This window comes from Lycorma delicatula, chromosome 2 (genome assembly GCF_047948215.1).
Source record: "Lycorma delicatula isolate Av1 chromosome 2, ASM4794821v1, whole genome shotgun sequence".
Classification (NCBI taxonomy): domain Eukaryota; kingdom Metazoa; phylum Arthropoda; class Insecta; order Hemiptera; family Fulgoridae; genus Lycorma; species Lycorma delicatula.
In genome coordinates, this window is record NC_134456.1 from 181203413 (window position 1) to 181228640 (window position 25228).

At 28.6% G+C, this 25228-nt stretch overlaps 1 protein-coding gene across 3 annotated transcripts in view; it reads left to right on the top strand.

Moving 5' to 3' along the window:
• The window catches only part of LOC142319478 (sentrin-specific protease 1-like), a 75854-nt gene extending 50752 nt beyond the window's left edge, over positions 1-25102 (top strand). For 2 of the 3 annotated variants that reach the window (XM_075356802.1, XM_075356804.1), the window contains 5 exons: positions 3140-3262; positions 5290-5427; positions 5891-6028; positions 17981-18067; positions 19031-25102. In XM_075356802.1, the coding sequence (XP_075212917.1) occupies positions 3140-3262; positions 5290-5427; positions 5891-6028; positions 17981-18067; positions 19031-19201 (657 nt within the window). In that variant the 3' untranslated portion in view covers positions 19202-25102. The remainder of the gene's footprint in view (positions 1-3139; positions 3263-5289; positions 5428-5890; positions 6029-17980; positions 18068-19030) is intronic. The other variant, XM_075356803.1, reaches the window with a different exon arrangement.
• Positions 25103-25228: the final 126 nt, after the last annotated feature.

The window sequence follows — 25228 nt, forward strand, 5'->3', positions numbered from 1 at the left end:
ATTGTCTTGATAATCAGTTATGTACAGTATTTTTATTATCCTTATTTGACTGGAAAAGAGTCAAATATAGTAGTAGTTATTTTAACTTCAGCCACCATTTTTATATCCCTGAGATTGTAGAAGTCAGAAATAAATAAACGTATAACAAACTTTTCTTCCTTTTTTGAGGTTATAAAAATATAGTATGACATGTGTGAAATACTTTGAAATTCTGCAATATAGTGGACAGTATTATTTTTTAAAATAGTTCTGTTTTTATGGCATTCTCAGACCACATGTCTTTCAGACTTATTATTTTAAAAATTTCTTACTAAAACCAAAGTAAGTTCTTACTAAAGTTAAAGTACTAAACCCAGAATATGTGGCCAATCAAAAGTCAAAAACATTAATTATTTAATAGATTTTGGAATAGAACTTTTGCTTTTGCCCTAAATTACATCAGTAGTATATTATATTTAAGATAAAGATGATCTGGAAAGATCATTACAATGCAGATTTCTTTAATAAACTTACTCGACATGGTGTTAAATGACTATTGAGTTCCATAATATACTTGCGTTATTAAACAAAAGTAGGTTTAGCAACTGTAATTATCAGATTAGTATTTTCTCCGTATGTTAGGTGTTATAACCTAATAAGTAAATAAACTGATTAATGGAGTTAAATTTTAAAAAAATTAATTCCATCAATCAACTTATTAGGTTATAACGCCTAACAGAAAGAAAAAATAATGTGATAATTACAATTACTAAACCTACTTTTGTTTAATAAGCAAGTATATTCTGCAAATTTATGTCTTGAACTTTTGTGCTTATCTTCCTAAAATCTAAGTTAATATGTTAAAACAGATATTTAGAAGAGAGTTTATTAATTATTTTTCTTGATAATTTGATGATCTGGGGTGAAAATGATTGAAGTTTGCAAAAAGATTTGGATACATAGAATGCGCAAATGAAAAAGTAAGCAGAAAAGAGGAATGATGGTGATTGGTAAATAAAATTTTATTAAATGATGTAACTTCAGAAGATAAGGCTTTGAAGAAAGTGGAAAATTCATTAATGAATTTTCAAATGAACGCATTTGAATTGGTAGAAGAATGAGACTTGACCTCTGTAATAATTTGGCTAAAGGGAATAAATTTTTCAAATAAATTTTTTTATGAAATAAATATGTTTAAAAATACATGTTAATCTCTGTGTACTACTTATGTCCAGAGGGTATGATGCTGTCTGAAAGGAAGTGGAATAGAGTTCAATCAGCTGAGATATAAATTTTTATATCAATACTGGGGAAAATAACAAGAGATAAGATGTGGAACTATGATGTTAGGAATACGTATTGTAAATAGCATAAAGAAAAGATTGAGGAAAGATTTGTAGACAGTTTGTATTACACTTTTTCATTACAGCTTTTTTTAAGACTGTAATACATTTAAAACACCAGTTGCAGTTACTTTCTTTTAAAAATAATGCTTACTAATTTCCTGTAGAGTAGGGTGTCATCTGCATTTTATGGTTTTTGGCATATAAACTTTATTTCACTCCTCACTTTACCTTATAAACCTGACTTGGGTTGATTATTATCTTTAAAAAATAAGCCTTTTTGGGAAGTAACTTGTGACTCTTTGTCTAGCCCTTGCTACTAGTATATTTATGATGCTTGAAAAAAATACAAACATATACATAACATTTGAGGAGTTATTATTTAGAAAAGTAGTTTTTGCTCTATTTAAAAATTGGAAGTGTTAGTTATGTATTTCTTGTAATTAAAAAAGATTGCAGAGGTTGCCAATTTTTTTGTATTTATAATTTCAGAGATATTATTACATTGATGTTAGCTGCTGTTCTTTGTATTAAAAAAATTAATGTATAGTTGAGAAGATACTAAAATTGAGAAGATTTAAAACTGTGATACAGTATTTTTTTGCCATGTTTTTGGTTTGTTTTTTTAAATTTCTCAACTTTTTCAAGTTCAGTTGTTCCTAACATAAATTTGGTCAGAATCAAATTCTTTATAAATTTTTTTTTTTACTAATAATTTAACAAAGTTATTAACTGTCAAACTTAAGAAATTTTATTTTATGACACCAACTTTTAGTAATTTTCCAAAAAAAATTATTGGAGATATGTTGTAAGACTTGATTTATTCAATTTTTTAGGACAAAAACATCAAATTTAAAGAATTTTAATATGACTAAATTTCACATTTCCAGCTTTTACTGGAAAAACAAAATTTTATCAGTCCAACATTTAAATGAACTTTTTTCTTTAATTTTGCTGGTAGAGCATATTATGAAATTCTTTGTTTCTTTGTGAGAGACCTATAGCTTAATAGCTTAATGACTGGTTAATATAATGGTTACATTTAAACTCTTTTTTTTTCTTTGACTTATTTTTTGTCCATTGTTGATTTGTATTCTACTATTTGGATGTAATTAGTGATTTGTCATTCACAGTTTTGCACTTTGTGATGTTCTGACTACATTTTAAATTTACATCTTGAGATCAAGGATTTTTTTCTTACCTGTAAAATTTGTTTATAGACAGGAAATCATAACTAATAATATCTAAAAACAGAGTGTTTATGCTAAACAGTTATTGCAATAACATAACAAAATGAATGCTCAATAACTAATTTATAAAAAGTAAATATCTAGAACTGTACATACATTTTGACATTTGTATAGATATTACCAATAGTTATAAAAGAATTATTAAAGATCAAAAAATGGTGCAACTGAAAAGTGAAGAATAGTTTTTTAAATTAATTTTTTTTTTGTCTATTTATTTATTTTTACTATTTTGTAACTACTGATGACTGTTTAATATCTTAGTCTAGTGTACTTTTTTTATGTTTTGTATGCCTTGTTTTTGTTTTTTAACAAAGCTTAAAGATTGATTTTCTTTGTTGTTTTAATAAAACATCAACTTAAACTTATTTTTTATTTAATAATTGGTTAAATAATAAATGAGGTAATTTTTTTCAGTTATAATGTTATATAATTATTATTCCTTCATTAACTTCACTTTCAATTGAATGCAAATGTCTTATAATTAAAATGAAATGCTGATCTGATTTAGATTAAGTTATTAAATGTAATACTTATTACATTTTTATGGTTGTTTTTCTTTTTGTTTAGAATAGAATCACCAATGCATTATATCCTAAACCATCAAATGAGGTTGTTGCTGAAGGTTTCAGTCTTCGTATAACAAGAAAAGATATGCATACACTTGCCAAGCTTAATTGGTTGAATGATGAGGTGAGTTAAAATTTTAAATTAAGATTAGTATTTATTTTTTTGTTAATTTTAGTAAGCATCTCTCTCATTTTTGTGAAATTAACCAAGAAAGTTGCACAGAATATATATTGTATTTAATCAAAGTGTATTGTTTGGATTTGTTTTAAATGAAACTACTTTCTATTTATGGTGAACTCTTTCCATCATAGGAACTTTTTTTTCAGAATAGTACTGTGTAGATTGATTGATTAGTGCCATCCTGTTCTACTATATGTCTAAGGTGATGAAGTGTAGTATCAAACAAGATATAATCTGGTCAGGCAGACTTGTCTACTAGGATGAAGAGGATGGTTTTATCCAATTGCAATTTTTAAACATTCTTGTTATTGTCTAAAATCTTGCACTAGCTTCTTTTCAGAACCGTATTGTCTGCTTTTGACTGTTGTTAGTAATTTGCATTAGTATCTTATTTAAGAATGAGATATGTTAGTATAATGAAGATAGTTTAAGTACACCAATATTTCTTCTATTTACTCTTGTTATGAGCAAATCTCCAAAATTATTAATCAAAAGTGAAGCTACATTGAATCTTTATGCAAGTTTTTTGTATTTGTCACTTATACTACATTAATGTCATTTAACTATGTTTCCAAGTGCATGCATGCATGTGCATACTTGCAACTTGAGAGTTGTAAAAAAAGATCTGTACGTACATCCAGATATTTAAAAAAAAAAAGAAAGTGAATTACAAAAGAAACAAAAATAAAATTAAAAACCACATATACACAGTAGGTCTGAAAATTCCCCAAACTAAATTTTTGTAGTTGATAAAAGTAGCACAATCTCTTGGACAATCAAGGAACTATGTAGTACAATGTCTGATGAGCGTATGTAAAAAAATTTCATCACATTTTGTCACTCCAGTCTCAGGTTATATTTGGTCACATATGTTGTGTTCACGTGACCTTGTGCGAGCTTGTGATATGGAACAGAGAAGTGCGATAAAAATTTGTGTTCTGCATCAAAAATCTGTTGTTGAAACTTATTCTATGATACAGCAAGCATTCGGTAATGAAGCCACATCTCGTACTACAACATACACATGTTGGGAAGCAGTTAAAAGACTAGAAAGTCATTGGATGATGACGAACAAGGCGGGAGACAGGATCAACAGCTGCTCAGGGTGAAAACATTGTGAAAGTGCACATGCTCCTGCTTGAAAAACCTCATCTTACTCTTCGGGCCATAGCAGGAAGAGCTAAAAATTGGTAAAGACGTGATACGTATAATTCCAATAGAAAAAATGAACTGCTGAAAGGTGTGCTCTTGTTTCGTTAAGAAACTAGGTGCATCTTTAAAACTTGCGATAAAAGATCCATAATTTTTACCAATAATGATGCTGTTGAAGAAATTCATGACACTTTGTGTACATGTTCAGAATCGAAAGTCTACTGTGTCAGAAAAAGTGAGAACTAGCAAATCAAAGATTACATACATTCTCATCTGACTTTTTTTTGGCAGCTGGGGGATTGTCCATAAGGAATTTATGCTTTAAGGACAAATATTTAATTAGTTTTAGACTGAGAATATTTAGTCTAATATATTAATATTAGACTATTTAATTAAGTTAGACTGAGAAGAGTTGTTACATGACTATTGAGTTGTAGATAACCTATTTTTAAAATATTTAAAAATATGCTAAAAATGTCAAGTGCTTTTTTCTTAATTAACAGTTTTATTAAGTAAAGTTTCTAAATAACCTCTACATGAATAAATTCAGAAAAAAACAAGCTTAAAAATAGGCCATGTATCAAATATTTACTGAACTATGTGGAACTAAATTTTTACTGATGAACTATGTGGTTTGAACTGCACTTAATCATTTGTTATACATTCATTGGTTGTGTAGTGTTTAAGTAATGTGAATCCATTGTGGTATTATTTTAATATATTGAGTGATAATTAAAAATTAGTAGTTGAAATTATCTTAAATATGTTATTCACTTTTAATTACATTTATACACTTGACTGATTTTTTTTTTTTTTAGGTTATTAACTTCTATATGAATTTATTGATTGAAAGAGGGAAGAAGGATAAGATGCCTAAAGTATATGCCTTTAATACATTTTTTTACCCAAAGTTAATTGAAAGTGGGCATGCTTCATTGAAAAGATGGACTAGAAAGGTATTGTATTCACTATTATATGTAACAATTTATTTATTGTGAATTATGTAGTAATAATATTATTTATTTTATGTAAAAAAAAATACAAAGAATATTTAAAAATATGTAAAACACTTAAAAATATTTTTAAAAAATACAAAAATTATTTTAAAAAATATTGAAGATTATTAAATAAAATAGTAGTCTGGATTTTTGGACTCCAACAAAAAATCAGGACTGAAGAATGTAAAATAATTGTAGCCAACATTAAAGTTGAACATTTTTCTTAATTTATACCAGTTTAATAAAAATCTTGTTTATAAACTTAGCTGGTTTATCACTAACTTTACATTTAAATTATTAATTACATTTTCATCATTATTTAGTATGCAGCAGCATATTTTAGTATTTTTTTAAAATTTATTTTTAGATTTTTGATTTACTTTAATGAAGTGAAGGATGACATTTTATATTTTTCTTTCAGGTTGATGTATTTGCACATGACTTAATAGTTGTTCCTGTACATTTAGGTGTTCATTGGTGTATGGCGATTATTGATTTTAGAAACAAGGTGGTTGAGTATTATGACAGTATGGGACATCCAAACAATAAATGTTTAAATGTAAGTTATATAAAATTCATTATCATAAGTTTATTACTCTAGTGAACAATTTATCATTTTTATTTTATTATTCATATTTATATTTTGTGCATGTACTCTGGTGGCAGACTGCAAGACCATTCTTACACATATATAACACTCATAAACATAATTTTTGTTTCCTAACATATGATATGTGATTTTAATCTGTTTTTTGATGCTGAAAACGAATATGAACTCAGAATGTTCTATCGCCCACAATTTTGGAAAATTTTTTACATTTTAATTAAAGGATTTTCATTAAAGGATTTTCTTCATTTGTCAACATGTAGTTAGCTTTAAGCTCCTATATTGTATTTTGTTAGCTCATTTTTTATTGTTTAACTTTGATAACATAATTTGTAAGCTATAAATAAACAACACTAGGCAAAGAATTAAATCATATCATAGTCACATATTATGACATCATTTCTAATACTGAAGAGTGAGCCTTCACAGACAAGATTAATCATGTCTATGCAGGTCAAAACATGTAACTGAAAACACAGCTGTGTTGTTTGTATTAAGCACTGGATTTAGGAATGAATTAATTTTGTGCAATCTTATTGCTGTCTTAAGTTTGTTAACAGTGTCGTGTCATAATGCCTTGAAATTGTGTAAATGATGTGGATGCCTTTTGTTATGTATGTGATTTTACAGTAAAATCAAACAGAAAAAACATTAATTAAAAAATCATATCATTTGTACTTTCAGTGTAAAATTGGTGATAAAGATATGACTTGAGCTCCTCATATATAGTATGTACTAATTTTTCTGTATATTTAAGAGGATGACTAAAAGGTACATGTAAGGCTTTGCCATTTGGTATACCTATGGTTTGGTGTGAACCTAAGGATCATTTAATCTATTGTTGCTTTTATTAAATCTAAACATGCTGTAAAATATCCTTCATTGAAATGTGCAATCAGGCCTGTACCTCACAGTGAAATTATTCCAGTTCCTGAGCCACCTGTGAATGTATGTTTCAAAAGCAGTTTGTTATGTTTCAAACCTCGCATAACTCAAAAATAATTAGCTGTAATAAGTTGAAATTTTGGATTTAGGACTGTTGTAACATCTAATTGTGCACCCTCCCCTTTTGATTGCAATCAACTGAACCAAAAATGTTCAAAAAGCCCAAAATCTAAAAAATTTGAATTTTGGACTTTTTGGACTAACTACAATAATAAGCCCTCATTGAGGGCTTATTATTTCATACAATGAAAGTAAGTACCATATGTGGTACTTATTTTCATTGGTTCCAGGGTTTTAGCCAAATAAAATTTTTAATTAATGAAATATTTGAATCTTAAAGGGAAGGCACATCAGTTCAAATCAGACTTCATTGCCTTTTCTTTTTTTAACTTTTTTTAAATTTAAATATTGATTTATTAATAATTATTAACCCATGATTGTAAAAAAAAATGTTAACAATAAATAATTATTCAATAACAATAAAAAAATACATATATAAAAAAATCAGAAATGAAATAAAATTTTATGTACTTTTTATTATGTATGTGTATATGTATTAGATTTTATTAAACATCTGATTATTTAATATTAATTGAAAATTATAATTTAGAATTGTATTATTTTTGGTTTTTCTAGTTTAAAGTTTCTGTTAAATTTTATTTAATTATTCTGAAATTTCTGTTATCTACATTAAAGTTAACTACTGAGTGACTGAAAATAGAGCCTCACAAGAACATATACACTGAGCCATACATGCTCAATATTTGATGAATTGCCAAAAATTCTTATCTTTTAGTTTTATTACATCTAATATTGTTAGGCAATATTCTCCGTAAGTCGAAGTTGATCATCATTTCGTTTATTTGTTTTTGTTGCCAATCGTTTAATCACTCTTTGGTTTGATGTAATTCTTCTGATCTTAATTTGTGCACACATTCTCTGGTTTTCAAATTTTCTCTCTTTCATCCTCTCTTAATCTTTTTATTCTTTCCTTGGTCTTAACATTTTCTTCGACTTTTTAATCATCTTCTCTTAATCTTTTTATTCTTTCTTTGCAACATTTTCTTCCTTTTTTCATTTTTATTTTTTTTATTTAAACATATTGATTATCAGTAATTATTAGGGTGTTGGCCAAACAACTCAACCCCCTACCAGGAGTACCTGGGAGTAGTATATACTGGGAGTTTTTTACCAGGGTCTTCTTCCCCTAGCCTTTGGAGAACCAATTCCAAACTACAAGGCAGCAGTGTTAGTTTTGTCCATCCCAGGTATTTTATTTTCCTGGTATCCACTATATCTAGCGAACATTCCCCTACCCGACCCGCAACCTGGAGAGGTGCCTGATGGGAGCAACTCTATACAGGCTATGTAAAACATCAAGAAGCAGTATTACATATTTTTGTTAATTTGAAACAGTCACAGTGCATTTATCCTCAACTTTTCTTACCCTTATATCCTACATACTTTCATAATTCCTCTTTCAGTAGATGTATGATCTGTAAGTAAGTAAGTAATTTCTCATTTCTAGTTAGCATCACTGAAGTAAAATTATGGTTAAATTTAAGTAAAATTTTGGTTTGTGTGGTAACTAAACTCCTTGTAATACATAGTCTGGAACCTTTAATTGCTAATTTAGTTAATTTTGCCTATTTTCAACATTTTCCTTCTCTTTCAAGATAGTGCCATTTAAGTCATTCAAAATCATAGTTACCTTTCACTTCATCAACAATTTTCTGAAGTAAATTCATAAATGTTATTTTTGTTCTTAGCACTCATCATTAAACAAAGCACGTATTATGCAGATAAGAAAAGAATTTCACCTGTCCATTATATCTATAATTAAAATTGTTAATTAAAACCTTCCACCATTTAGTATTTTTCTTTGCCCCCCCCCCCCCCCTATGTATTGTACAACCTGTCCAAAGTGTAGCTCTAACTGTCCTATTCTTCAGTAATTAAAAATATTTTTCATCATTTAAAATTTCACTACACTGACCTTTTTTTGGTTTCTGTCAGTGCTAAACCTTTTCCTTTTGTGGGTTTCAATGTTAGACAGTTCTTATTCTTTTCTGTGCAGACCACACACATCATTTCATCTTCTAAAAATCATTTAGTTTAATTCGTATCTGTTATTTCTCTTGAAATCCAATTGGCTAGTGTTTTGTTTCTGCTTTTAATGAGGTTTAAGCTGTATAAGTTACAGCAAGCTACAGCAATTTATTAGGATGGAGTGTCTTTTTTAAACCTTATACTTAGTCTCAAGTACCATTACTTTAAATGTCATCTAAATTTCCCCTACTTTCTGAGCTAGGGAACCATTTTTATTACTATCAGGTTGTGCAATGATTGTGCTGAGGATAAAATCCTTAGTTCTGAACATTATCTTGACCCTCCTTTATAAGATTCTTCTGCCAGTCCTGTATTTTGTTAAACAGTTTTCGAGTCATAATTTTCAAATATAATATATACATTATTATTTTAAGATGCAGAAAAGGGTGGTGATCACTTAGTATAGGTTGGGACTGTATGGATGTGATTGAACAAGTATAAAATCAATTTAAATGTTGTTCCAAAACATGATATTGAGCCAAAGAGCTTTCTTTATTATGGGTTTTCCAGTTAAATCAATGTAATTCTTAAATTTTCAGTTTGTTATCTAAAGTATCTTTCAAAAAAATCTGTTCCAGTATTATGGTTCATTTCATTAGATACTCCAGTTCCACTGGACTTGATTTACACTTTTTTTTTTAATTGCTCATTTGTCTTGATTAAATTTAAAGTGTTGATCAGATTGATGCTTATTATACAATCAGGAAACTTTTGTCAAGCTAGATCCCTCTTGAGTTATAAAGAATTTTGGCCTTAGCTTTCTTGATAGAGATCATAATAACTGTCCACCTTTATCATTGATAACTTTTGGCTCGTAAATCTCTTTAATTCATCTATGAATGTTCAAGTCAGAATTGTGTCAAGAACCAAATTACAGAATGGACTTTTTAATCAGTAACACTTAACAGCTTTTTATAGCACGTGTTAAAGTTATTGTATGTTGAAGAGTGTTTGTGATGACTCCTCTTGTGCACTCAAAAACCCCTATAGACAATTTGACTAAATACATGCAATCATGACCTCAAAAGTAGTAGCCCAGTTTAAATTTAAAAGCTTCAGCTTTTAAAAATTCTCCATATATTTTCATTAGAATCCATTCTATAAGTGTGATACATACTTCAAGTTTTACATTTTAAGTTATGATTTTACTTCATTTTTTGTGCTTGTTAAATTTTGTACATTTTTTACTGTACATTTTTTTCATAGTTAAATTTTTCTTTTTTATTTAAAAAAAAAAAAATGCATAAAGTTTGAGTACTGTGTCCTGTAGTTGGAAACTGTAAAAATTTAGTGAGCCAGTAATACTAAATATTCTATTGAGCTGTTGCATACTTTTAAAGAAGCAATGATTTCTTCTTATTTTTGGACTGCTAGTACTTCAAACATTACTAAACAGTTTCATTTAGCTCTGCTAAATGAAACTTATTTGTTATCTAACCATCCAATTTAACTCATGCTGATTACTATTAACAGTGTATGTTTAAAACCAGTCATAATATGGTCTGATAAGGCAAGAATGCCTATTATATTATAGCACTTTGGTTACGTTTGTAAATAATTTGTGATTGTAAACATTTTTTTCTTTTCTTCATACCTGTAGTGTTAAAATTTTGCTATCGAATAACACTGTATAAAGTACATGTGAAATTTGTAATTATTTTATACCTCTTTTTTTCTGTTTAACCTCTGGAACCACCTTAAGGTATTACTTCAGAGGATGATATGATATGGTATGTATGAATGTAAATGAAGTGTAGGATGATATGTTATGTATGAATGTAAATGAAGTGTAGTCATCAGGGACCATTGGTGGTTGTGTGAAACCCAACCACCAAAGAACACTGGTATCCACGATCTAGTATTCAAATCCATATAAAAGTAACTGCCTTTACTAGGGTGTGAATCTTAGAACTCTCGACTTCGAAATCTGCTAATTTGTGATGATGCGTTAACCACTAGACCAGTTTGGCGGGCTAATTATTTTATACCAATGATGAAGTAAGATTTTTCTCAGAATATATCTGTAAACAAACATATCTGGAACTCTTTTTTCTGCAGTACTCTTGAGTTCTGTTGTCATATTATGCTGGATATCACAAAGTTCAGAAAAACCTGTCTTTTTCGATCACACCTTTATCATCTATCAGATAATACTGAAACTTGCACTCTGTTCAACAAGCTATCCCAAGCTGATGCATGTGTTGAGGAAGCATGGAATAAATTGGAAAGGAAGAGAGAAGACGTACCTGAATCTGAGGGCAAGAGTAAAAATATAAAAGAAGAGTAAAGAGATTAGGCTGGGAAATGGAGTCGGGCAAGGGTGTTGCTTGTCACCTGCTCTGATTAACTTAATCAGAGGAAATAATTGGAGAATTTTTGACCGGGAGAGAGAAGTGACTATAGCTGGAAGGAAAGTAGAATGTCTTAGATTTGCGAATGATATGGTTCTGCTAGCAGATAGTACAGAGAGTGACTGAAATGGTTGAAGATCTTGCTCTGTCTTCATTTTTTTTGATAATAAGTGAAGAATATGGAACGAGAATAATATTAGACTAAGAGTACAGAAATAGGAGGAAACAGTGAAAGGGTTAGATTTAATATCGCGGAGATAGTCCAAAGAACAATTCAAGTTTCTAGGAAGCACAGTAACAGAAAGTAAGGGTTGCACAACAGAGTTGTGATGGACAAGGTAGATTTTTAACAGGAAGAAAAGGTTACTCTGTTGACCATTAAACAAAGGAAGAGTCTAGCAAAGTACTGCATATAAAGTATATAGCATTAGGTGGTTCTGAAACATAAGACACTGAGGAAGAAGGATAAAATAAAATTTGAGGGACGTGAAAAGTGGATATGGAGAAAAATTATAGTTGTAAGATGGAAAGATAGTTGTAAGAGTAAGTGTCAATCCGTTGAAGTTACTCCAAAGGTGGTTGCTTGACCAATTCAAAAAAAAAATTGAAACTTACCCACTTGTTTCCTACATGTCTCAGGACCTAAAAACTTTAATTTAAGTTGACCTGTGGCAGCCATTTTTGTTGGTGTGCACACCTATTTTTGTGATTATAAGGGTTATGGAAAAAAATCATAACTAAAAAAACTATTGGTCCTGGAAGGATGAAATAAAAAGCAATTTATTCATATTTTCTCATGAGAATTACCAATAAAGTTGAACTTGAAAATCTGTGAAATTTCACTTTTGGCAATTTTTTTCAAGAGGCAGGGATGGCATACACAGTTTGAATTATTTTTTTATATGTAGGTATATGTTTATACCTAACTTACCCCTATAAGTTTATACTTACCCCTAAATTTTTATGAATCTTTGAAAACTAATTTTTTTCTTTAAATTCAAATTTTGGCTTTAAATAACTCTGATGGGGCTGGTGATAAAAATCTCAAATTTGCACATTTTAGTGTTTTTGTAGATGTTTATGGAAAATAAAAAATATTTTGTGTATTGTACTGATAAAAAAAGTTAACCTCTCAAAAATCATGAAAAACCTGTTAAAAGCGATACCATTTTGACTCTCTAAATAAGTGCTCCAAGGGGGTTTCTTGACCTCCTGGCACTTGTTTGAACCATTCAACTGGCAGTGTTCATGTTATAACAGGTGCTTGAAGTCATTTCCAGTCATCAGGAAAATTCATGTTGCAACATGCTCATTTATGCTTGATTCATCATTTTAACTTTGCAGTTAATATACTGGTCAGTCTGACATTAGTAAGTGACCTGCTCACATTTTTACAGTGTGTCTCAAATTTCATCTTTTGTTTGGAAGTGTTTATTGTAAATAAGTTTTACTTAATATTATATTTGTAAATTTTAAAATCAATTAAATTTTTACATTATTTTCAAGTAATTACTCATAAAACAATGGAAGAACAATGTTCCCTAGGAATTTATGTGAATAAAGAGTGTCATAAAACAGTGTATGGTACAGTGCCAAAAGAACTCATTAAAATTTGTAAATTTAGTGATGAAAACCAACAACTTATTTTTATGTGTTAATTTAGATGTCACTAGTGTTTGTAAATATCATGTCACCTGTATAGACAGTTCTGTTGTGACCCTTTGAGAACGCATAAAAAAAACAGTTAATTAACACCCAAAAATCATTTTGAGTGTATCACTTCTCAAAATTGAAAAAATTAAGCACAGATAAAAGGACATTAGCATTAAGATGTAAAATAAATAAGGTATTTGAAAAATTAAAAAAGAATCTTGAATTGTGTTTTGACTCGAAAGTTTCTGAAAATGAAAATCCAGCTCAATCTTCTTTATATGAATACGATGATCTTATTTTAAAACTAAAAGAAAAATGTGTTCTTGCTTCTAAAAAAGATTTGGTTAAAATTATCAGTTTACTTCCCCAATCTTGGACCAGATCTAAAATAACATCAGACTTAACTAGAGATTTCTAGACTTACTTGAGAATTACTTAATAAGCAAGGAATTCTACTGGACGTAGGTAAAATACATAAAACAGGAATTAGTAACGACACAGTTAAAAAAGTTATTTTATGAAGATGAAAATAATAGCAGGCTGGGTCCTGGCAAAAAGGATTGTGTTAGCATGCTTGTTGCTGGTGTCAAAAATGCATAAGCAAAAGTGTTTTGTTCTGATTAAATCTTAAATGAATTTGTATGTCTCCTTAAAAGTGAAAACCCTGAGGAAAAAATTGGAAGATCAAAGTTCTGTTAACTCTGTCTGTCCTGGCTGGTGCATCCAGGACTCATACAGTTTGTGTCTACCCCCACCACCAGAACATGAAACCCATGATTGATGGTCCAAACTTAATGTGTTGATTATAAGGACTTTGTAGACATCTTTGTTTGTAACAAGGATAACTACAACTGTATGATGTATGCACCAAATGTCCAGGTAAGCAAGCAGTGTTGGACATGCTCAACTTCCGAAGAGTATGATGTGTTGCCAGATACAATAATGTACAAACAGTAGGTAACAACTGATAGGGCAGAAATGATTACTGTTCTTAAGACCAAAGATGAGTTTTTTGAATCATTAGTGGAAAAATTGGAAAAACTGAAAACTCACCATTTCATGTCAAAATCTCAAGCTCAGTTTTTCAAGAAAAAAAATTTAGAATTAGGTGAAGAAGAATGTTTGGTGTTGGCAGGCTTTGCAGAAAACTTTTCACTTCTTGTTCAAAATGAGATACAAAGCTTCCATTGGGTCAACAGCTAAGCTATAGTTCACCCTTTTGTGTTATATTTCAAGGAAAATGATGTATTACAATGCAAAGATGTCTGTATTTGAAGTAATCACTTGAAGCATGATACAGTAACATTTTATTGCTTTCAAAAACTTGTAACAGACTATAAAAAGGAAGTACATCAGAGCATTAAAAAACTTATGTATTTTATTGATGGTTCTTCAAGTCAGTATAAAAATAAAAAGAATTTTTCTAATTTGTACAGTCACATAAAGGACTTTGACCTTGAAGCAAAATGGCACTTCTTTGGATCATCCCATGGGAAAAACGCAAAAGAGAAATCTCTTTTCCCATGGGAAAAGAGATTGCAAAGGCCATTAAACAGTCAGATACTATACGTTAATGAAATTTATTCATTTTTTAATCACAAGCTGAAAAACATCAAATATTTTTTGAGTAAATCAGATGAGGTAGCTAAGATTTCAGAAACTCTAAAAATCAGCTTTGACTGCTGTGAAAGAGTTGTTGGTACCAGAAGCTACCACAAGTATGTTCCTTCATCAGAAGAAACTGTAAGATGTTACCTTACTTCAGACTACAAGGACTATGAAGACCATCCTGAGTCAAGTATTGAACCACTTTCACTTAAAGAAAAAGACTCCATTGCTTGTGAAGTAATATTAATATTAAGAAGTAGATATTAGCCTCGAAAATGATGTGCAGGTTCATTTTTTCCACCAACCTGGACCATGTACATCATTTCAAAAGTCTCAACAAGACAGTACTGATCTGCAAAGTCCTGAAAAAGTTGACATCATTTGAACTACTAACTACAGTGACTGGTCGTTCTCAGAAAATTATCAGAAAAGATATCACAACTGTTGGTTAACCACACTAAATAATAAACTTTCATTGCGACAAAAACAGGCTATTTCACTGAAGAATAACTAAAATTTTGCTGCAATTTATTTTTTCTTAATAGTGTTTACAAAAATAAACCAATATAAAAATAAAAGTGAATTCTTGAAAAAAGATGTAGGCTACTCATTGAAATCTCAGTTTGGGTAAGTTTTACAAGCACTTTTGAGTCAAAATTGTATTAGGTTACTGGTATTGGTTAAGTTATTATATTATGACCTATCATTAATAATTTAAAAATAACATTTTAAAAATGATATATAATAGCGCTTTTGCTTATTCTGCCATCTTCAAGAAGAGTATGATTATATATATATAAAACAATTAATAGTCATTTTGTTAAATTTTGTCAAAAGTTTATTCGTTTCATTAATAGTGTCTCAATTGTTATGTGCACTGTAAATTGTGTATTGTTTATTATCTGCTTACACAAAATATCGTTGAACTTAATTTGTTCATTTATTAATTTTATCATTATTGTACATATGGAATTTTTCAAGATAAAAAGTGTTATAATTATTAGAGTAATCCAATAATTCCATAAATTTATTTGTATCATAATTATGCTTATTTTCTAATATATGTTTAGTGAAATTTGAATGGTCTTTATATTTCTTCGTTATATGTTAGTATGTTCCTTAGTTCTAATTAAAACTGATAGATTGGTCATACCATTATATCATAATTTCCTATCTTCACATTTCAGGCTGTGTACCTCCCGTTCAAATTATATTATTACAATTTATTTGAGTTTTAGTTGGATCTCTATTATTAATATAATTTGATTTTATTATTAGTTGTATGTGCTGTTTTTAGATTAAATGATTTATATATTTTATAAATTTGATTTATATTAATATAAATTTATGTATATAAATGATTTATATTTATAAATTTTCTGTAATTTAAATTATATTTCATTTTTACGAAATAGTTTCCCGAGTTATATTTAGTTTTATTTTTTCTCTTTTTATATAATTTATTTTTTTAATTTGAAGTACAATTTATCTATTAAATTATTATTATATCCATTCGATGTGGCAGTTTATTTAATATTATTTTATTCGTTATTTAATTTTATTGTAATATGTTTGAGATATTTAATTGCTCTGTAAATTAATGAATTGAAAGTGGCTACTTTCTGGTTTCATGGATGAAAAGAATTGGTGTATTTAGGGTATCCTGTTGAGTTGGCTTCCTATAGCTTCCAGCTTATTATTATTGAAAAACTAAATATTTTATTGATCAACTTCTACAACGTAGTTGTTGTGCAAAGACAAGCAAAAACCCCCTTGGAGCAGTTACTTAGTGAGTAAAATTGTATAAGTTTTTCATAGAGGTAACTTTTTTATTAGTACAACACACAAGAAACTTTATTTGCCATAAACATCTACAAAAACACTGCAAGTTGTGCAAATTTGAGATTTTTATCATCAGCCCCATCAAGGTTATTTGAAACCAAAATTTGAGATTTTTAAAAACTCAAATTTTTATAAATTCATAAAATTTTCCAAAATTCATAAACCTTTAGGGGTAAGTATATCACCATTAATATTATTTGTAGTAAAACTATTAACATATACCTACATATAAAAAAAATAATTCCAACTGTATATGCCAACCCTGCCTCTTGAAAAAAATTACCAAAAGTGAAATTTTACTGTTTTTCATGTTCAACTTTATTAGTAATTTTCTCATAGAAAGAAGCGAGATAGGTAAATAAACCACTGGACCAATCTTTTACCTTGAGAAAATATGATTAAATTGCTTTTTGTTTCATCCTTCCAGGACCAATAGTTTTTTTAGCTATGACTTTTTCTGTAAACCATACAATCACAAAAATAGGTGTGCGCACCATAACAAAAATGGCCGCCACAGGTAAACTGCTTAAATAAAAGATTTTAAAAAACTTAAGGTTCTGAAATATATAGGAAAGAAGTGGGTAAGTGTCAATTTTTTTTGAATTGGTCAAGCAACCAGCTTGTTTTTTGGGACTAGTACAGAATCATAGAGCATGGAGGACTATAAAGTGAAGACAAACTAGGAATGTTGTATGAGGATCACAGATATGATTGATTATTTTGTGAAAACATGAATTATTGATGATGTAGCGCAGAATGGAAGATATATTTAATATATATATATAATTTATTTAATATAAATGTATAATATTACTTTTTTTACAGTGGTGAGTTTTTCTTAGTTTGTTGCAATAAAAAAAAAAGTGCTTACAATCTAAAAGTTAATTTATAAATTCTTATTTTTATTTAAGTAAATTGAATTGATCATTTTTTTCTGTTACTGTTTTCTACAGTAATATTTTTCATAAAATGATACTGAAGGAAAAAACTCATTTTTTATTTTAGACACTTGTTTTAGTAGGTAGTAGTTGCTTATAAAATTTGCATAAGCATTGCTGAAGGTTAAACCATTCTCTTGTGTAATTTAGATAACTTTTAAAGAGAAAAATATAAGTTTCAGAACTGTGATTGCTTTCAGTGATTAGAACTGTTGGCTACATCCAAAAATATATATTAAGCTGTTTTTTTCTGAGGCAGTTTAGAGATGAAATTTTTAAAAGAGTTACGACTGAATTCATTGTTTACTTTTATGTTGATGGTTATTTGTTTTACTTATGCTTGAACAGTCTGTTTTTTTAATTAAAAGGTTTTTGTTAAAAATGATAGTAATAAATTCTTGTTTTAAGTTGTAATAGACTTTACATAAATGATCTTTATTGGTTTTAATTGTATCCAGGCACTTTTGAAATATTTACAAGAGGAAAGTTTAGATAAGAAGAGTAAGCAGTTTGACATTTCTTCTTGGAAAACAAAAAATATGGCTGTGAGTATGATATTTTATTTAGAAAATACATTATGTATGTAAACTGTCAAAAATTAAAAAGTTACACAGAAATTAGTTGAAGAAATAAAAACATTAAAAAAAACTGTTTACGTGTGTCAAAGATTATATTTTGACTTATTTACCAAATTTAATCAATTTGTTATACTTGATAAGTAAATGACTCAAGTCAACACAACAGTTAAGGATTATATTCAACCAGAAAAAAAAAGTAATAGAATTGATTTTAAAACAGATAAATAATTAAACTTGTTAAAAGAAGTCAAGGTGATTTTTGGCATTCATACTGTAAAATTGACATTCTCTTAACAAGTTCAAATTTTTTACAATTTGGTATTCTCCTATCTGGATGTTTATCATTGTATTCTTGAACTGCAACCATAATATTATTATTTACTTCACCTTAATAAAAATATATCTGTCAATTTCAACTCTTTAAGAACTTAAGATAGCAGATTAAACAATTTCCATTGTTGAGTAATAACTAAGTGATATAGAAAGAAGGATCTATTGCAAATAAAGGTTACCAGAAAAAGATAATGTTCATAATTTCATTGGCTCTTGCTATATTAGGCTGGTCAACATTGCATTTATATATATTTAATTATAATATGATGTGGATTATAAACAATATGTTTGTGTGAAGAATAATGATTAGGGTCATGTTGTCCGTATTTATAAATAATTCTACTTTAGAAATGATTGAATTTCACTTTCTGAGGATTGTGGAATTCAGGGTTTGTTGTTTGTAATAACCATAAGTAATTTTAAATAGTTATAAAAAAAAGCAAATCATATTTTTAGTGGGATAAAACCAATCACTGAATTTAAATTAAAATTCATCCCCATTGCGCGCATGTAAAAATAATTTCTTGCCTATATGCATCATTTTGTGTTAAAATTATTTTATTCTTTCCTTAAATATATTTTTTATTTTTCTTACAGGACATTCCACAACAGATGAATGGAAGTGACTGTGGAATGTTTGCCTGTACTTTTGCAGAGTATAAATGTCGTAATGCAAAAATTAACTTTTCTCAAGAAGATATGCCATATTTTCGTCGTAAAATGGTTTATGAAATACTTACTGCTAGACTTATGATAGGTAATGACTGAGTTATATGTAAATGAATGTTCAGCACAGACTTGTAATATATAATTTAATAGATTCTCTAAATTTGTAAACCATGAATGGATCGATTTTTAATGTTTTTTAGAATAATTTTCCAAAAATAAATTTAAAGAATCTTATTTTTAAGGTAAACTATTTATTAAAAGTAACAGCAGTTATCGTTGTTAGTGTTCAAATATATTTTTAAGTTTTTAATTATATATTTTTTGTGAATAAAGATATTTTGCATTTTTTTATTATTAAACAATATGTTAGTGTAAACAGTTAGCTCGATTTAATTTTCATTTGTTCAGATTCATCAGGGTTCCTACAGTTAGGGAAATGAGTCATCAAGTCGACTAAAGAAAGTAAGGGATTTCTTTAGTTCTGAAACATTACAACTGTTAAGAGATAGTCATTAATGTTTGCTTTAGAACAGTGCATTGAAAGTAAAATATTCTAAAGTGTATGAATGCCTGAAGGTTTTCTTGTGGTATGAAACTTATTCACTTTATGCAACTAACTTTTAGCCAAACTTAACATCACTGTAAAATTATTTTTGTCTTAGTGTAGATAAATTTTTATTTTAATTTTGCAATTTAGTGTAGAGAAAACTAACAAAATTATGTTTTGATGTGCTTAAACTCCAGCATGTAAAAAAAGTCTGGTAATGTGTGAATTTCAGTAAGTGTAAAAGTTCAAACCCAAATTATCACCTTTGAAATATTAACTCTTAGCACTCATAAGGGCAATTTAAGAATTGTCCTCTCAGGTCAGATGGCCAGCACCATTAGCTCAGCAGTAAAAATTAATTAAACATTGCACATTCAAATAACCAAAGAAAAAGCCTTCCTCTACCATTTTATAGATGTTCAAATGGACACATATGATGATAATAGTAGTGTTCTGCTGTATCTACTTCCACCCATTGACCGATTGTATTTGCATACCTCAATTTGCTTTATTACATTCTCCTTTTTTTTACACTCCCTTTATTACACACTTCTTTCTTTATTAATCTCACAGTCTGCGTTGAAGCATCATAGAGTTGTAAGTGTAATGACATTTGTATCTCTCCAAAGTGCCTAAGGATAACTTTTTCTTCAGTATAATTGGTGAGACTTCTTTTTTTGATCTTCCATTTTTGTTTTTTGTGCAGCTTTTTCCATTCTTTCTCGGTCGTATTATTTGATGGGGTTAATCCTTTTTTCTCCACATAATAGTCCCAGTAATGTAAACTTACTTGTCGTAAAGTGCTGATGCTAAATCCATGTTTGTATAGTAGTGGTCAGTAAATACATTAAGTCCTTCAACTGAGCCATAATCATATTCAAGTTTTATGTACCATGTGTAACACTACTCTGCTGGTTACTCCTGAATCTTGTATGTCATTGGTTGATTTACAACTCTAGGCCACAAATATATCCAGGCATGATTCTGAATTTACAAAATCTTCCCCTTGGTTGGCTTGTCTTTGTTATAGACCTTCAAGGGTACTTTGTCCATAAACCCCACAGTACTCTCATAAATACTAACTTTGTGTTCAGGTACATAGTAGTCTAAACATTTTGTCCAAAAAAAGACAACTCTACACACTTTTCCAGAATATGACATTATTCTTCCTACAGGACCATTGTGCAGAGGACTAACATGTAGATTGCAAAATATTTTCTGGAATCCTTCTTTAGAAAAGTTTCCTTAAAAAAAGGATGATAATAATAATCACAAAAGGATAGTAATCATCTAATTCTGGTTTGGGATTCATTCCATGTTTATTAACACCAAGAAAGTAAAGTCTTCAATTTGGCAAGAGTTAGTCCTTCCATTACCACCAGATATCTAAGATATCTTAATCTTAGATACTATATCTAAGATTTTTTCTTTAGCAAACTGATTGATTTCATTTACTATTTCTATAATTAAATTGTCTCTAAAAAACAAATAATACTAAAAAATAATAAAATACTCAAGTTCTGACTGTGACTTTAGGCAGATTTTTGAAAGCCACTATTATTTACATAAATAAATTTATTGAAATTTGCATCATTCTTAGTCCATTCCCTTCAGCTGTCTTATTTACCTCCTCTACTTTGTTCCCTTCTCTTCTGTCATCTTTCTCATCACAACTAGTATTTTCATAATTTCAGTCTATTGATAAATTTTCACCAAATTCAACTTGTACCTCATGTTCAAATTGTTCGCCTACACTAGTCAACATCACTCTCTTGGCTGAATCACTAGAATAATTAGCTTGTACATTTTCTAGTTTCTCTTAAACTAGATCTCTAGTATCTAGAGATCTCACAAGAAAACTGAATGTATCGCTCATATTGGACCCATATAACCTTACATACACAAACTTCACATAAGCAGTCAACTAGCCTAGCATAGCAAGAGGAATAGTGACCAAACTGTTTGTTAAGCCTTGCCAACCTATAAAACATAAATTTAATTTAAGTTCAACATTTCCTTACAGTCTTGCTACAAAGAAGAGAGAATACAATTATTGAAGTGAAATAAAAAATGTGCATAGAATGGCCAGCTGGGCAGGCCATCCAACCTGAGGGTACAAAACAATACAAAGCTAATGCAGTAATGACAGTGCTGCTGGCCGCTGACCTGAGAGAACAATGCAATCTAAAACAATCCTAAGGTGGTGTAGAAATGGCAGTGCTCTATATAATTAAAAAATACAATTGAACAAACTAGAATGCATTATTTGACACTTTACTAAGGGACTTCTCAACTATTCTGAAATAGTAACAGCACTACCATCAGTATTGTTGTTAATTGTGCAACTCCTGAAGGGGTTGCATAATTAACTTATGCAACTTTGTACTTATTAAGGACATTTTTTGTACTTATGTATTTCAGTACATTTTTTATGTTATTTGGAAGTGTGCTGTAAAGTTTTTTAAGAATTGCATTTTGCTGTTAAATAAATGTTTTTTTTTTTACTAATTACTAATGCTTTTCTTACTGGATGCAGACAAGATTTGCTACTGTCCATGGTTCAGAGGTATCTGCCCAATTGATCTTGTACTTATGATAGGGAGACTTATAAGCATTACTTTACTAGTTCATTTATATTTCAGAAATGTATTGTCTAGTGTGTCAAAAAGAAACAAAATAAAAAGATTCTTTTAATAAACTTCCTTCATCACAAGTAACTAACTGTTGAATATTTCTATTGGAAAGATGTTAGGTTTCACCACAAAAAAATTTTCTTTAGCATTATACATTTTTTTTTGTCAAAACTTGTATGAACCCTGGTTTACTGATTTTCAACAAATTTCATGTTTAATCAGAATATGTTAAATAAATAATTAATACTGCAGATGTCTTAGGTAATTTTAGTTTATATTCTTTCCTCTTTTTTCTGCAGATTTATAAGTTAAAATTTAAAATAATGATAGTATTGTAAAATAACTTGCGGAAAGGGAAACGATTGGTATATTTTTTATACTATCTGGTCGTTGGCCATTACTAAATGTTTGTTTAGAATAAAAGAATTTAAAAAATCTTCTAAAACCTTTTGATATTAATTCTGTGCTGCAGTTACCATAGTAAGTTATACAGTATATATATATATATATAGTAAATTATTACTTGCCATAGTAAGTAATAAAGAATCTTCAAGAAATTAAATGTGATTAATTAATCATCTATACACCTGTGCATATAGTACTAGTTAAATTTTGTTTAATGTTGGTGAATGACAATTTTTATATGTTACCTTTATATGATTTAATATGTTTGAGATAATTTTACTGAAATTTTGGGTAGTGAAATTTTGTTTGAAGAAAACATTTTCATCTGTAGTATTTCAAAGTAGCTCTTATTAATGTTCAGAAACTTAGTGAATGTCATAGGTAAATTAATTGCACTCTTGATTAAAAAGCATCTGGTTTGTATGGTTGTGCCCATTAGCAAGAATAGTCACGTCACTGTAAATTCCAAAACCTCACTTTTGACATATTTGCAAGCTTTTTATATCTTGAATGGATTTTTCAGTATATAGTACCCTGTTATCTTTATTTACTATTTAAAGAATGCAAGAGAATTACATACTGTTTACATATCTACCCAGTACTGTAACATTACACACTTAAATCAGTATAAAAAAACATTCTGTACTTGATTGCATTAAAAATATTTGGCTAGATGAATTTCTTCACTAGAAACAAATTATTCTCAATATATTTTAAATAATTAAATGTTTGTAAAAACGATAAGCTCCATCCATCTTCTTACAATTCCAGCAACATTTTGGTCATCCCTAAGGGTTGGTTGTATCAAAAATTGTTTCAGACAAAAATTTTAGGTACTGAATCAGAGTACTAATAACCACTTTAAACCAATTTGATACTGTGCCTATTAAGGGAGATAAAATTTTTTTTGTCTGCGAAACCCCATTTTTTCTACCGTTAAGGTATTTTTCCACAATTATATTTTATGTATAAATTTGAAAGTGATTGTAATAAAATTATGGCGCAGTATCATGTCCACAAGAAATTATGAAAGATAAGACAAAGGGTTTTTCAAAAATTTTAATGGATTTGCTATTGCAGTTCATGATCGAGAAATATCAAAAATGAAAATCAAAAATATCTTCAAAATATATTCAATAAACTATTATTTTTTCTTTACACTGCTTTTTGTTGTGCTTAGTTGTTATTGGTGACTGAATTGCCAAAAGCACTTGTTTAAGTATGCACACTTGATACTAATACTAATATTGCTTTTTAATTTTTCAAATTGTGCTATGATTATTTATGAATTAGATTGGCTATTTTGTTCTAATTGTTCTATCTTCATTAATAAATTTGGAGGCATCATCTTTCTTTCCATTCAGGGTTAGATATCTGCATCACTGGTCCTGAATTTGAATACAGGACCTTCTGGAGGAAGTCAGACTTTGACTTGTGTCCTTGTAAACCTTACTGAGATTTATGTTATTTCATTTTTAGTGATGCAAAAATAGAAAAATGAAAATACCAAGCCTGACTTGGTGTACAAGGACACAAGTCACTTTGTATTGGCTCACTCAAGCTGTATTAATTTATTAATTTTGATATTTATAATTATACAGTTTATGAACAGATTGCCAGATTTGAAAAATTCTTTCACAGTAACTAAATTCAGTCACTTTAACTATAGCACGTATGAGTGCAATTAATGGCCAAAAATGTTTTGCAAAGTGGTTTTTTGATTTCAGCTTGAATATCTATTAGAATAATTAGAAATTTTTACTTCAGAAGATTAATAAGAATCCATCATATTGTTATCCATGTATTAGGAAGAATATACTGACAAAATTTCTCTTGTATGGTTTTACAAAAAATTGATTCGTCTCATTTTTTTATTTGAAGCATGTGATTACCTGATTTTTTGCTCCCTTGCGTCCCTTCACAATGTTTAAAAACTGAGCTACAATTGTAACAGGTAAATATTACAATAATAAAAATTTCATAACATAATCAAAATATTTGGATGTAAATATTTGGCTATTTATATTTATTACATACTATTTTTAGTTTCTATGCACTTCAAAACTAAATGTACTAATGTTTGCAATAGTAATTCATTATAAAATAAAATCTTAGCTGATTAAAAACTGATATTATTTTGGAAACAAAACAAGGTTTAATTATTGTATGCATATTAAGTTTATTTAAGATCTGTTAGCAACTGAGAAACATTAATTAAATTCGGGAGTCTGTATCCCTTCATGAAATAATAAGGTACTGTTTGTTTATATATGATCAATAATTTTACTTTTAAATTGTATAATGTAATTTGTGAATAACAAAATATTTATTAATAATATGCTAGTAAACTATTTAATATTTTTATATTTGTTTTATTATTTAATAGAAGAGGATGTTTTCATTGGTTTTCTGTTATTTCTTTATTGTTATTTTTCTTTATTATAACTTAATTGATTGGGTCTGGGATTGTTTAAACAAAAGGAATACTTATATTACTATATTACAGGTATGATGTGTATGAACTATATAATAAACCTCTGT